The sequence below is a fragment of the Euleptes europaea genome, chromosome 10, assembly GCF_029931775.1.
Source record: "Euleptes europaea isolate rEulEur1 chromosome 10, rEulEur1.hap1, whole genome shotgun sequence".
NCBI lineage: Eukaryota > Metazoa > Chordata > Lepidosauria > Squamata > Sphaerodactylidae > Euleptes > Euleptes europaea.
Window position 1 is genome coordinate 79409997 of NC_079321.1, and position 15831 is coordinate 79425827.

At 43.6% G+C, this 15831-nt stretch overlaps 1 protein-coding gene across 1 annotated transcript in view; it reads right to left on the minus strand.

The window, feature by feature from the left end:
* Window positions 1–6173: 6173 nt before the first annotated feature.
* Window positions 6174–15831, minus strand: part of SLC18B1 (solute carrier family 18 member B1) — a 28882-nt gene continuing 19224 nt past the window's right edge. The window contains exons 9-13 of the mRNA XM_056856610.1: window positions 12520–12615; window positions 11401–11475; window positions 8108–8201; window positions 7968–8017; window positions 6174–6279 (exon numbers count right to left, since the gene is read on the minus strand). Coding sequence (XP_056712588.1) covers window positions 6213–6279; window positions 7968–8017; window positions 8108–8201; window positions 11401–11475; window positions 12520–12615 — 382 coding nt within the window. The 3' untranslated portion in view covers window positions 6174–6212. The remainder of the gene's footprint in view (window positions 6280–7967; window positions 8018–8107; window positions 8202–11400; window positions 11476–12519; window positions 12616–15831) is intronic.

Sequence of the window (15831 nt, forward strand, 5' to 3'; positions counted from 1 at the left end):
CATTTTGAAATTGCAAAGGTCTTAGACTTGCGTAACTTAGACAGTTGCATCAATATGCTTAGGGTCTTGGCATGAGGGTTGTAGAGGGGCAGCGGGAGAAAAATAAAGCCTCGTCTACTTACAGGGAGTAAGGCTGTGTTGGGCATTAGGTAGCGAGCTTTGTTACATGTCAGACAGTTAAGGATTAATAATGAATGTATAGATGCTGACCAGTTCAAGGAAATGATGTAATGTGTTAATTAACCAAGTGGTCAGTGAGTATCCATTGCAGACGTGTTTGTTTGTCACGTACACTTGCAATCTGCATTTTTATTGCTTTCCTACTTCCTTTGTGTAGAAGCGAAAGCAGTATTCTGTTACCTTTTGGATACCAACCTGAAAGGATGGAGAGGCAACTTACTCCTTTAAGAATGCCTACTCATGTGTAAGCTTAGTACCTGCCAGAAGCATCTGGCAAGGTTAGGAAACTTAACCATGTAGAATGGATTATTTTTTTACTCCCAGTGAACCCTACCCTTGAGTTAATTTAGTAAAGATTGGTTTTTACTAAGACAAATGACTTTGTCTGTTATTGTGCGTGAGTGACTCACTTTACTTTCATTAAGCAATAAGCAACAATCCTATCCCTCTGAAATCGGTAGCAGATGAATAAGTCAGTTCCAGAACCTCAACAAATTGGTAGCAGAGGTCAGTCGGTTTGGACGGTTTGGGGTTATTGGTTATTGAAGTAAAGTCTCACTGCACATCTTTTGAGTTGGGATTTTTCACTAGAGATGAAAGGATTTTTACAAACGCCTAAGGGAACTTTTCATGTGCAACGGACGACAGGGAAGATCAACCACCGCGCTTGTAACCCTGAGGAGAGGAGCTGTGCGCTGCAGGAATGGGAGAGAATGGAGAGCAAGCCACATCGAGCACAAACCCGGGAACCGTGAGTTCAAACGTTAAGGGGACCCAATCCATGGCCATTCCATACATCAGACAAACATCTTTTCCCGTATGGAAAAGGACTGTTGAATTTGCATTTAAAGCTCTGGGGATTCAGCACGTACTAAATGAAGATGCCCCAGGAGATACTGGGAGTGAACAGTTTAAAACCTTTGAGAAAGCTGATGCGCAAGCTATATGCCTGCTAATTAATGCAATCACCCCGACAGAATCAAGCATCATATTGAGTAATAATACAGCCAAAGAAATGATGGCTGTGCTTAATGAAAAGTATGGAGTTTTGTCAGATAATCAGCTGATGGCCCTCAAGGCAACATTATTCTCAAGTAGAATGCCTGGAAATATTACTCTCCTGCAACACCTTAAAAACATGCAGGATTTGGAATCACAGGTGAAATTTGCAGGAGGGGAAGTGAGTGAAGCAGACTTTCTTACAATCTTTATTGGGAGCTTGCATCCAAAGTTTAACGCGGAGAAGAGCAATCTCTTAGGCAGAGAGAATTTAACTCTTACTACTTACTGCTCTTAAGCAATTTGAAACAGACCGGAGCCGAGAAGATGAACTATCTCATGGAATGTCTGTATTACATGTAAATGAGAAAAGAGGAATTAAATGTTTTAACTGCGGCAAACATGGGCACAAGTCTTTTGAATGTAGACAAAGGGATTCAAGAGGAGGAATTCCCCCCCCCTCGGCCAAGCCAAGTGGAAAAGCCTGCCAATTCTAGACAAAGGCAGGACAGACAACAGCGCCAGTCAGCCACAAGAGGGAGCCACAGCCAAAGCAAAACTAAAAGATCGCATGAGCTTACAGCTTAAATGGTAACAAATGAATCTAAGAATGTTTTCTCAGCTAGAAATGATTCAAAGTGTGTGCAAAGGTTATTGCTTGACTCTGGAGCGGAGTGTCACACATGTGGAATAGAGGAGGCATATGATAACATGGACCCTTGCAATGAAACCCTCATTATGGCAAATGGTGAAAGATATATGTGCACTCAGAAGGGAGAAGTTTCAGTTTCCATCCAAAGCCTTTGTGGAACTGTTATGGATCTTAAGCTGCAAAATGTGTTTTATTTGCCAAACTCTAAGGAATGTTTACTATCTGTGAAAAGGCTAGTGAATGCTAATTTCCAAGTGACAATAAGCAAGGACAGATGTTGTTTATTTAACTCACAAGGCAGAGAATATGAGATTCTCTCAGAAGGTTCTCATTTTTGCTTGGAAAATGTTGCAGATCAGATAGTGGACTATAGTGATTCTGAGGACAGTGCTAATTCTGATGAAAATGATTTCTGTGAGGATGAAGATGATGGAAATGTTGATGAGGAAACAGAATACTTAGCTGCTTTTAATGAAGGACTGACAGAGCAGAAAGCTACAGATTGTGCACATAGAGAATGCTTGTATGCGTGGCACATGAAACTTGGCCACAAAAACCTTAAGTCTGTGAAACAATTGCTGATTGATTGTGAAGTGCCGGTAAAAGAATGCTTTAAGGACAAAGAACATTGTGAAACTTGTCTCAGGGCAAAAGGGACTGCTCCTAGGCATGTACAGAGACCAAGCAATGTTAAAGCAGAGATTTTAGAAGAAATACATTCTGATTTGATTGGCCCACTCAAGCCAACTGCAGGAGGGGCAAAATATGTTCTGCATTTCATAGACAGTGCAAGTCGTTATGCTTACGTCTACTTGTTGAAATCAAAGACTGAAGTAGCTGAAAGATTTAAAGCTTATGTTGCTCTGATGAGGAATAAGCACAATAAAGGAATACAATTGCTATACACTGATAATGGGACTGAGTACCTTAATAGTGAAATGAAAGAGATTCTTGAATCTGAAGGAACAGAGCATGCAACCTCGGTTGCATACACGCCCAAGCACAATGGATTATCAGAGAGATTCAATAGAACTCTGACGCAAAGTGCAAGATGTCTTTTGCTACAGGCAGGCTTACCTTACCCCTGCTGGGGAGAATGTGTAAATACAGCAGCCTACCTTTACAATAGGACAATTTCAAGTGCTATTAACATGACTCCATATGAGAAATGGAATGTCAGAAAGCCTAGTCTGAAACATTTGAAAGCTTTCAGATCTCGTGTATTTGAATACATCCCGAGAGAGAGAAGGGGAAAAATGGATCCTACTTGGAATTTGGAACTTGGAATTCTTGTTGGGTACCATCCCCAATCAAGAGGATACAGAGTTATGGATCTAAAGACTTATAAAGTACAAGCTTTGAATGCAGTGTACATAGATGAGAGAGATGTTATTAATAACAAACAAATTAATAACTTTGATGATCCAGAGGTTTGTGAAGAGGAAACCAGAGAGATTCCATTTACAGCATGGGAATTCACTCCACCTGCTTCTGCGGAATGTCAAGAGACTGCAGAGACAAAGGGGTTGATCCTAGTGCAGATTCTCAATCAGTCAAAGGAACAAAATAATGGAATTTCTACAATTCATGAACATGAAGGAGTGCAAAACCAAGAACACTCCACTTGACCCTTCATATATGGATCTAGACAAGCACTTGTCAGTGATGCTCTAGGCCAGTGGTTCCCAATGTGGGGCACACACCCCACAGGGGGGCAATTTGATTTTTAAGGGGGGCAATTCAAGAATGAGTTATTAACAGTGAATTCTTTGCATTTCTTATGGTTCTAGGGGCCTCATATACAGTATATAAAGATATATTGTGACATACACATTTTTTAAATTAAAATCAGAATGTACATGGTGGCAATGGAGAGGGGGAAAGCCCGCTAAGAATTATATGTCACAGGGGGGGCATCAGGATTTTAGAGATGCTTAGGTGGGGCATGGCCAAAAAAAAAAAAAAAGTTGGGAACCACTGCTCTAGGCTCATCCTGCATTAAGCAGGGGATTGGACTAGATTGCCTGTATGGCCCCTTCCAACTCTATGAATCTATGATTTTTTTCTCTCCAAACCAGTTCAGTCGAAATAATCAGAAATTTTAACCTCCACCCAAGGGATCCTCCCTGCTAATTACAGTTAATTTTACAGGTAATTAAAATTCTCACTTGCAGGCATAACAAGGTGGAATAACACTGGAAAAGGTTTTTTTTTAATCAAGTAGGAGATGAGGAGCGAGGGATTAAACAATCTGATTAAACAATATCAGAGACCATGAATGAGAGAAAAAGCCTGAGCCCTTCCATGCCTTAATCTAGTATCTGAAGCATTTTCCCCCAGTCCACCTCTGATACTGGAAGTAAGCCCATCTGGGATAAAAAAATATTTCAAGCACCACATGAAAGTATGGGAGGGGGCAGAATTCAGGTCTCCTTGCTAGGCTGTTAATAGATCCACCTCCCCCTTTCTTTACGTGCCTTTTCTCTCCCCTCACCCCCAACTAGGGCTAACTACAGTATTGGGGAACGGGAGAAATTTGTAAAAAGGAAATGGTGGGGCTGCTTTTACTTGCTACTAGAGACATCTCAGAGGTTTTATTCTCACTGATTTTGGTTACATGGAGAGATCTCCAGTCTATTCTTATCACAGATCTCTCACTCTGCGTGAGTTTCATGTCTTTCACTGGGAGGAAAGTGTTTGCCTATATATCTTATTTTTATCAAATAAATAATATAATACCCACAATTCCTAGTATATTGTTCTTGAGGCATTTTCCACTATGAAAATTAAAGCATTAATATAGCAGAGGCTTCATTCATTGTTATGCAGCCCACTTTCTAGTTTTCCAGAAGATACAAGCAAAATGCTACATTAGAGAATTCCCACGTAGATATATTGTTTAGCATAGGTGAAAGATAGCCACTGCCTCCCAAGATGGAAGTACACCTGCCTTTTCCCCGGCATGCAGGTTCAGATCCAGAACTGAGAACAAAATAGTGTATAGAAAGGACCTATTTTTTTTTTTAAGCTCTTGGTGAAATGACTGACAGAACATAGAAATGCAATCTAAGTATTATCTGTGGAGATGATCTTCTTCAATAGGAAGATCTGCTAACGTTTCTGGCTGGAAGAAGCCATTGTCAGTCTGCTTGCCTTCTGGACCAGTCTCAATCATTGCTACCCCTCTCACCTGTCTCAACTTGCATGGTACAGACACTTCCAAATATTACCAGCTGTCATTTTTGGCAATCAGATTTAATACACTAACAAATGGAGGCAATTTGGTTTGAATTTTGTTTATTTAAAAATGCCCATCTCTGCTGTTTTTCCCATTACTAATCAGCACAGTCCCCATGTGCTTTGTTGATGAGCAGAGTCACCTTTCTTTGCACTGGAAAACAAAGCTGTGCCTCTGTGATGTAGCCAGCAGGAGGAAGGACCATAAACTATCCTCTGAGCATTAGCAAATGAAAAAGGTGATGGGCCAGCTGCTACATTTTGAGAAACTCAAGCCTTAGTGAAGGCCCCACTTGAATCCAGTCATTGTGTGAATATGAGAACATATTCACCATAGACTTTTCTTTTAAAATTTATAGTCCTGGTTCAGCATTTCTTGAATCACAGGGACTTTTAATACACATCTGGAGCTCCATAACTCATTTCAACAAGCGCAACCCAGAAACACCAAGCAACAGATTTCAGTGGAGGGAAGTGTTCAAAACACATCCAAAATGGATGTATGTGTTGCACTGTGCTTTTTACCAAAATACACATCTGAGTACGCACAGTGCTTTGGATCAGAGGATGTATGCAATATAAGAAACCAGGGTGTATTACATGTGTACCACAATGAAGAACAATGCTGTTTGGGTTAGTACTGAGGGGAAACAAGGTAGAGAGAGAAGCGATTTTATTTATTCACTGTAGTGTTTTATTCTTTTACTCTTGGAGTCATGTACATAGTTTTAAATCATCAACATAATATTCCATAAAAAGTATTAACAACATTTACTAGAATAAGTTATACTTCTGCAGAAACTGGACCAGCAGATTTATTTAGTCTGGACAATGGTGGTGTTAAGTACAAAAGTAGACTATGGAAGATTTGGCCCATTGTACTATATATTAATTTCACATTGTGTAAAATATTTCTCCTGTACATATACTCTTTGATATAGCCACTTCAAATAACTCACCACAGGAATGCCCAAAATAGAAAGGCACTAATTATCTAAATGATGGAATGGTACATTACAGTTGTAAAGGCTTCAGAATTCTTCACAGGGTAGTATAAGAGGGCTCCACACAGCCCCTTATGAGTGAGTTATGCTTCTAGGCCACGCAAAATTAGATTTGAACCGCTGATAGGGAAGATTTCCAACTATGTTTCACTAGATAAAAGATGAGCTCTTTCTTCCTCTGTACCCAGCACGTCTTGCGAAGAGGATCTTTGTGGAAGTAAAAATAACAAAAGTTAAAAAATAGTCAAGATTCTGAGTGTGTCTTTGCAGACTTGACCAAGATAGAGAAAAAAACACAGTGCAATTTTATTCCAATCTTCCTCCAAGGAGCTCAGGGTGGCATCCATGGCTCCCCCTTCTCCATTTTATCCTCACCACAACTATGTAACTAGACTGAATGTGTATGACTGACCAACGGTCACGGGGTGGGGGTGGGGGGATGGACACTAGCACACAAACATTATGAGAAAAAAAGTCTTCACTTAGTCATGTTTTATGAGTACAGAAAACAAAGTTTAGTGATTTTTTGCATTTGTGGCAAATGTACCTGCATTGTTACGTGCTGTTCTTAGTGCCATTTTCCTATTTTTTGCCCTTATTCTTTTGCCTTTGATTTATTCACACTGCCATTTAGCCTTTTTAGTGGTGATTACATATGGTTTTGTTGATAGCACTATGTTTCATGTGGTGACATTATAGGTTGTCCCTTTCACTTCCTGGTCTGCCAGGGATGAAGGCGTGGGGTATCTTGCCACAGGCCAAGATCAGGCCAAGCTGGAGCTGACTCTCAATGTTGCTGCAAGGAGCTGTCTGGGGTTTAGTATGAACTAGGAGAGGAAGGCTAGAGCTCAACTGAAGGCTTATGTAGGGAAGCTGATAACCCCCCTCCTTCCTGCAGCTTGAATTGGTTCCTGAATCCTGCAAAAGTCTAGAGAATGGTGTTGTCCTTCCACCAGGGACTAGAGAGTGGGAAGCCTTGAACTGCCAGGCATATGATTCTTTGCCAAGTCCTGGCTTTGGCTCTGGGTCACCATGTCCTTTGTTCCTGGGATTCTGGGGGACTACCTGCAGTACTGGAAGTAGATGGGGCCACTCAAGAGTTTCCTCCTCTGTTTGCTCCACTGGCTTTTGAATGAAAACCTGCTGTGGTACAAGGAGCATCAAGTGTAGTGGGTACCATGAGGAACTTATTAGCCCTTAAGGAGTCTTCATCCCAGGTTAAGGTGGGGCCAGAACAAGTCCTGACACAGATGCTCAGACACACACACACACCTACACAGAGTCACACAGGTTGTCACAGCCAATAGAACACATATAAACACACAAAGCTGCCCTATACCACATCAGTCCATTGGTCTAGCAAGGTCAGCACTGCCTACTCTGACTGGTAGCCTGGCTCTCCAGGATCTCACCTATTACTTGATCATTTTAACAGCAGATGCTGAGGACTGAAGCTGTGACCTTCTGCAGGCCAAGCAGATGCTCTACCACTGAGCCGTAGCCTCTCCCTTAAATGGCAGTGTAGACACATATGGCCAAGTCCAGTGATGGCAAAATAGTAGTAGGAAAAGAGGAAATGGCATCAAGGAGCAGCAATTAAACAGCTTCAACATAATATGAATGTTGGATAAGAAAAATATATTTTTTTCAGTAATTTTTTGATTCCATCCTACATACATCATCTCCTAGCAAATATAGAGCTCAGAGAATAGGAGGGGCAGACTGAATCATAATGCCATTTCAACATATTCAGCTTGCCTTTGGATGAAGCCAAAGAAACTGAACAATTTGGTATTAGATGCTGGTGGGCTATATGGAAAAAAAATTCAAAACATGAGTCTGAAAATATGTTACTTTGAATACAGTTTTAAGGGGAAGAGTAAGATTCACAGTACCTTCTTCTACATGAGGCCTCATAGATATAATAAATTCCAATAGCCAGTCCCTTAAAAGAAAGCAGCCTGTTAGTACACTGGAAATATCTCAGATACAAACACAGTAAAAAAGATCAATCCAGGAATATGGCTCTACGTACACTCAGCAGTGGCCATCCGCCTTGTATGGCTGCAGCCCACTCAAAACCCAGCTTGTCATTTAGGAATCCACCGAATGTTGGTCCTACAAAAGACCTGAAAAGAACAGAACAAAGCTGCCAAATTTAACATAGGGAAAACAAAATACATTGACATTGCTTGGGATCCCAAGAATTGCATCAGTAGTCCCTGTAGTGCAGTACAGGCCTTTTACCAATGAGTATGTCCATGTCTCTGACAGACAGAAGTCTAGAGAATGGCTGCTGCTGTTGAGTGTGGGAATGAGGAACAGGCAAACATCATGGCCATTCCAGTTATGCATGTCATGATTATCTGTTGATTTGCAACAAATCAGCTGACATCAGGATGGTCCATCCCCTTCCACTCGTACATCTATCTGTAGCACCAGCAAGTCTTTTTACTTCACATAGTTGGTTTGGAACAATTAGGAGCATTATTTCACATGCTCATGTCCCACAAAGTCTACCTGACAATTTATTTTCCTCCCTCAGACTACTGGCTCATAAAAACCAAAGATAACAGGCTGAGAATATAATGCCATGTTGCTCCTGGCAAACTCAAGAGAAAAGTATACAGCTTTATTTTGCATATTGGAATTAAGTGGAACATATACACACACAGAAAGATAAGAGTTATCTTTCTATTTGAAACTGCACTTGGAGGAAATGCAAGCCACAAAGTGGAGTCTTTGCAAAGGAAAGTCAGAAAATGGGATACATACAGTGATGGCTAGTGAAGTGGGGCAAAGGACAATACATGGCTGCCATCGCTGAATGACAACCAAGAAACACCAGTTCCATATTCTGACTGTTTGCTGTCATGGGAAGACGGCATAGGCAGTAAAGTGGAAGCATTCTGCTGGTAAACAGTCAGCAATGCTGAGCGTCAATGATGTCATAGGCCCACACATGACAGGGTGCTCTTGCTGGTCCTTCACCTGCAATGAACTTGCAATAACCCCTGACAGCTCCCCACTGGTGAGGCTATGGGTCTCCCTCTCCCCCTTAGAAACCACTCAGCAACAGCCATTTTCCCTTCTCTAACCCATCTCACCAGCATCTCTTAGTTATAGATGTGTTAATGTTCTGACCAGGAATGACCAAGTAATATGGCCTGGAAAGGATCAAATGCAGCTTTGTTTCGGGGATAGCTCTGTCTAATTGTAGGTACATCTGCCACATGCTGACAATGCCCATAGGGAATAACAGATCTCACGCCCTTCACAGGGACCATATCAAACCATTTCATGAATTGGAGACCTGTGCGTACCTTCCATAACTCCATTCAGCCTATGCTCTCTGCTTGGTCAAGGAACACCAGTTTCATGCTCAAGTTCCTTGGCAGAGCAGAGGGAGGCGGGCGGGAAGGCAATATGGGAGATGCCTACAGGCCTCCATTCTTCATAATGGTTTGGGAGATGCCATTGGCCATAATATCTTGGCAAGAGACTAAAGGGATGGGCGAGGAAATCAGATTCTGCGATGTCCCATGGAAATCTTTCCACATGTGGCCGCTGTGCCTGCAATGGGCTGGGTGGGCCCATGTGCATTTCTAGAAACAAAAAACCTTTTGACATATTCAAAATGAGGCTTAGAAGGCTAGCAGAGTTTGAAAGGGCCCTTTTGATTTGTTCCTCTCATTCCTCCCCCACTGTGAATACTTAGCATTCAGATATTTATATTTAACATTTCAATGGTTTCTCCTGTAGCTTTTTTTGGGGGGGGGAATATTTTGCAGCTGTTATTAAAATCCACAAATGAGATTGTTAGACTGAAAACTACAGTATTCACATATTTTAAAAAGTAATAATATTCAGCATCATCACACAGGCAGAGGCCAACAGCCACAACAGAGTCACACCATTCCCCCATTCCTTGCCATTTAATGCAAGATGACAGCCTGGGAGCCCAATGTTAGGATGGCAGCTCCTTAGTGGCTCACCTTTCAAAGCAGAAAACTATGGACCTGATCAACCACCATCATAAGACAGCAGCTCTGTAATGCCAACTGCTACCCTATGAATGTGATGACATGATCATTTGTGCCTCGGACTGCCTTTTTAGCTTAGCTTGGCTGCTGCCGGATGCCCTCAGACAATGTGCCTACTGAAGTTTCTGTCTTTTTATATGGTTTTCTCAGATGAATTGTGGCTCATCTGGGGAATACACAGGCACAACTCAGTTGTTGCTCGGGATCCAGATATTCTCCCTCAGATAAGAACATCCATTTCAGAGGGATATATCTTCAGTAGTCAAACTGCAAAAAAAATTGTTGCTGGAAAACCATGTCTTGAAGGGAGAATAAAACACCTCACCATTCACCACGGTCACTTTATGAACCCAGGAGGGGGAAGTTCATGCTAACTCTACCTCCCAAGCAAGCTGCTTTACACGAATGAAAAGTGATAGCAGGCCTAACTCTCCAGTCCCAGCACTGCATTAATGCTTGGATGAAATCACGAGCGATTAAAATGTGAAATTCTTTGCCAGAGGATGTAGTGATGGCCACAGGCAGAGACAGCTTTAAAAGGAGATTAGACAGATTCATGAAGGACGTGTCTGCCGGTGACTATTAGCCATGGTGACTAAAGGGAATCTCCACCTTCAAAGGCAGTAAACCTCTGGATACCAGTGCCAGGGGGCAACATCGGGGGAAGGCTTGAGCCTCTGCACCCAGTTGTTGGCCCTCCAGAGGAACTGGTTGGCCACTGTGTGAGGCAAGATGCTGGACTAGATGGACCCTCCCTGGTCTGAGCCAGCAGGGTTTTTCTTGTTTCTTATGTCACAGAATGGGGAAGTGGAATTAAAGGACTTCCCACACCTCCCTACTCTGTTGTTCTTCATCCATGCTCCACCTTCACAACCCACTTATTCAGCTGAACCACTGTAGCGCAAAGACATGAGGCTCATCCTTCCTTTCCGATCACCTGCATCCAAATAACGCAAGCCAATGAATAAGTGGCCTCAGTTTGTTCTTTGCTCACTTTGCAACAATGGAATATGAAAATTATTTAGCTTCTCCCAGATTTGACCAATGTCTAGCAAATGCCCTAAGACCACACTGGAATGCACCACAGCACAATTTTAAAGTACGTTCAATGCAGTGCCAGTCCAGGACAATCAGCCTGCTCCTTTCACCAGCTGCTGGGCAAGAGCTGGAGGCAGAAGATCCAAGTTTAGTGTGGAGAAGGGGTGAACATCTTCCATGTTGGTCATACCTTATATGCTAACTGAAAATAATCAGGACAATTGACACGACATGACTTGCTACATACCCAAGTGACCACAATCCATTGAAGAGTCCTGAGACCAGTCCTAACAAGCTTAATCCTTCCTCAAACCCATTCTCACTGCAGACAGAAAGACACAAGCAGATTATTTGCATAGTTATAAATTGTTCGTTTGCAACTACTCCAACATTTGGTGACTGGTAATTTAACCACAAGGTGGCAGAGTCTGCAGCAGAGCTGGCCGATTCAAGTCAGAAAAGAGCACTGCCAGCTCCCCCCAATTGTTCTCCCTGCAAAAATAACAGGTTTGTGGAGCATTGCCCATTTACAGGTGTGGTGATGGTATTCAGAATGTACCGTGCTGTTGTTCCAACACAGAATTAATAGAGCCTCTTGCTCAGAGACAGACAGCTTACCACCCTCATAACTCATAATATGCCCTGGACTGCCCTAATCAATTCTGCATATTTAAACAATCCTGTCATTAATTTGATTTTTTAAATATGTTTTGGGAACCGCAATTTAAGAAAGATGTAGACAAGCTGGAACGTGTCCAGAGGAGAGCAATAAAGATGGTGGGAGGTCTGGAGACCAAATCCTGTGAGGAAAGGTTGAAGGAGCTGGGTATGTTTAGTCTGAAGAGGAGAAGACTGAGAGGGGACATGATAACCATCTTCAAGTACTTGAAGGGCTGTCACATTGAGGAGGGTGCCGAGTTGTTTTCTGTTGCCCCAGAAGGTCGGACCAGAACCAACGGGTTAAAAATAAATCAGAAGAGTTTCCATCTAGACATTAGGAAGAATTTTCTAACAGTTAGAGTGGTTCCTCAGTGGAACAGGCTTCCTCGGGAGGTGGTAAGCTCTCCTTCCCTGGAGGTTTTTAAGCAGAGGCTAGATGGCCATCTGTCAGCAATGCTGATTCTATGACCTTAAGCAGATGATGAGAGGAAGGGCATCTTGGCCATCTTCTGGACATATAGTAGGGGTCACTGGGGGTTTCAGGGGGAGGTAGTTGTGAATTTCCTGCATTGTGCAGGGGGTTGGACTAGATGACCCTGGTGGTCCCTTCCAACTCTATGATTCTATGAATAGCTGTATATCAAAGAATAAAATCTGGTCATGCCCCCCCCCCCCAAAAAAAAAGTTTCAGGAGAAAATTACTTACTATGCACAACCGAGTATCTCAGGGAATGCTGGGATACCACTCATTGCAAGGGAAAACCCAATGATGACTAGCATTAGAACAAAGAGCCACAGTTTGCTACAAAAGAAATATTTTAAAATAAATGAGACAGTTAAGAAAGAATATTCCACTATCGTCTTAATTAAACTGTCTACAGTCCACGGCTTCATCAAACTGATCATTATTACTTTTAGATTATCTTCAATATTTAACTTATTTGTCCCCATAGTCAGTAGATTTCCATTCTACCTGCCAGGGCTGCAAATTCCAGTGGGACACACACAGTCTGTTACAGCAAGGCAACAAATGTAGTCATTTGGTGTCTTAAAGACAAAACTAACTTACTGAAGTATACGGCTGGGCCTCCACTTGGCAAAAGTTCTCTGTATAACCTTTCATTGCCGCTGTGAATGCAGATGCACTTGCAGCAGCAACAGAGACCGACACAATAGTTCCCCCCCCCCATAGGCTCCTTGTGTTAAACTACCACAGCTGCCGTCTCCCCTCTAAACCACTTGGAGGGCCTTCAATTAAAAAAAAAAAATCAGCAAGGGGTAGATCCCTCCTGTGCAATCATGTTATGATGATTTATTGCCATCTGTTGCTCCTCTGAATCCCCAGCTTTCATTTTTTAAGTTAGTTTCTAGCCCTTTTTGTTGTAGAAATGTAATACCATCTCCACAATGAAAAGGGCTAAAGGCTTCCCCATCTGCTTGCATTGTAGAAGCAGTTGTTTGGATGCAAATGACCAGGAAGGGAAGTGCCTCATATCCTATCATGGCAATAAATTGTTATAATGCTATTGTTAGGGTTGCCAGGTCCCCCCTCTTCTCCGGGGGGAGGTTTTTGGGGTGGAGGTGAGGCAAAAATTGCCCTGACGCGATTGTATCACTTTCGGTTTACACCCGGAAATGCCACATCGCAAGGGGCCTTTTACCACTCAAACTGGGTAAAAGTTTGAGTGGTTAAAGGCTCTGGGTGTCAACCGGAAGTGATGTGCCGTGGTGGGCAGGGTGCGTGCACACGTTGCCCACCAACCCTCAGCTGGTCGGCGGGCAGCCAGGTGGATTGGCGGGGGTTTGCCCGCCACCACCTGGCACTTGGCAACCCTAGTTATTGTGCTGTAATGATCTGGCAACTGCTGATTTTTTTAAAATAGCAATTCCGTGGTGTTTTCATGAACCCCACTGAGCTGGCTGTGGACCTGACTCAGAAGCATCCAAGGAGCCAGAGGTGGGGTCTGGGGGAGAGCAGGAAACTCTGGAAGGCCCCCCACAGGGCAAATGTCCCTGAACCATCTGCCTAGAACTTGCCCTTGAGAAGCCCTCCACCCAAGGTTGCCAGCTCCAGGTTGGGAAATACCTGGAGATTTGCGGGGGGGGTGTGTGGAGCCTGTGGCGGGTGGGATTTGGGGAAGGGAAGGACTTCAATGGGGTATAATGCCATACAATCCCTCCTCCAAAGCAGCCATTTTCTTCAGGGGAACTGATCTTGTGCCTGGAGATCAGATGTAATAGTGGGAGATCCCCAGCTACTGCCTGGAGGCAGGGCCATCTTAACACATGGTCACGCTGGGCAGTTGCCCAGGGCCCCCACGAGAAAAGGGTCCCATGCTAACCTATGTATGTTGTGGCTTGCTGTCAATGAATAAATAAATACTATTTAAAATGTAAAGGTCCCCTGTGCAAGCACCGGGTCATTCCTGACCCATGGGGTGACGTCACATCCCGACGTTTACCAGGCAGACTGTGTTTTACAAGGTGGTTTGCCAGGGCCTTCCCCAGTCATCTTCCCTTTACCCCCAGCAAGCTGGGTACTCATTTTACCAACCTCGGAAGGATGGAAGGCTGAGTCAACCTTGAGCTGGCTACCTGAAACCAACTTCGGTTGGGATCGAACTCAGGTCGTGAGCAGAGCTTGGATGGCAGTACTACAGCTTACCACTCTGCGCCACGGGGCTCCTAAAATAAATGCTATACTAAACTATAAATATTATAAACGATAAATACTATGTTATATTGTTCAAATGTTTGTGTTGATTAGTCTTTGCTGTACAGCATGTTTTTTTTTAAATGTTTAAACACTGATTTTGTTGGAAGTACCAATAAATATATCTTCAATTTTATCAACCATTTACATTCTTATTCCTGTGAGTGGTTGTGTAGGTGGGTTGGGGCCCCCCAGTGTGCTGCTTTGCCCGGGGGCCTAGAAGGCTGTTAAGATGGCCCTGCCTGGAGGTTGGCAACCCTACCTCCACCAGGACTTCCCTCTGTCCCCCCAGGTCCTGGGGCAACAAACCACAGTCCAGGACTTGGTCCACAAGCCAACCAGACTCCATCTCCACCTGGCAGGAGCTACAGGCAACTTGTGCCCAGCAAAGGCGCAGTGTGCCAGGCTGCCAGCCCCTGCTCCACCTCCTGGGCCAGAGCATGGTGGATGTAGTCCTTTTGCAAGATTCTGGCCCATTTAAGCCTGGCAGGTGCTGCTTCCAGAGCAGGTAAAGCTGCTGTCCTCGTCCTATTTAAGCCGTGGGCTGGGCAGGGAAAGCTTGCTGGATCAACTGGCTCACTGGGCATAAGCCTGCCTTCCCTCTTCCAGCTCCTGTTGATGCTTAAGCCTCGCTGCCCAAGCCTTGAGACCTGTCTGGCCCTGCCTGCTGAATACAGGACAAGTGTGTAGGGGGTGGCACCTGAGGCAACGGTGCCATTGTGGGTGTGATACCTTCCTGTCCACCCAGCACACAAAGGTTATTTGACTATAGTCTTTCCAAACCAGGAGAAAACCCAGAAAATCAATGATTGGAGGATGCCACCATGTGGGTGCTCCAGTTCTGATGCCAAACCGGAACAAAATCTTAATGGAAGCAACCTAAGTTTTCATGGTCCCCTTTGTCAGATGCATGAAATGAACTTTCAGTCAGAGAGATATGCACTGCAGAAAGAACGAACAGTGGGTTAACAGCCCATGAAATGCAAGAGGCATCGTTGATGGTAATTGTACAACAAAAAATCTGAAAGTATGCAAGAGACAAAAGGGGACCATTCACAGCAGCTATAATCGGTGATAACAATTTAACCTAGTTATGTTACATGATTTAACACCAGCAGTGGTTAAGAAACATGTCAGCTCTGTCCAAGCCAGGGCTAATAGTGTCTTAAACTTAGATACCATGTGACAGAGAGCCAGTGTGGCACAGTGAAGACTGCTGGACTCGGAAAGGGTTCAAATCCCAGCTCAGCTGTGAAGCTCAGTGGCTGACTGTGGGCCATCTGATAAAAGGGGCTTCAGCCCACA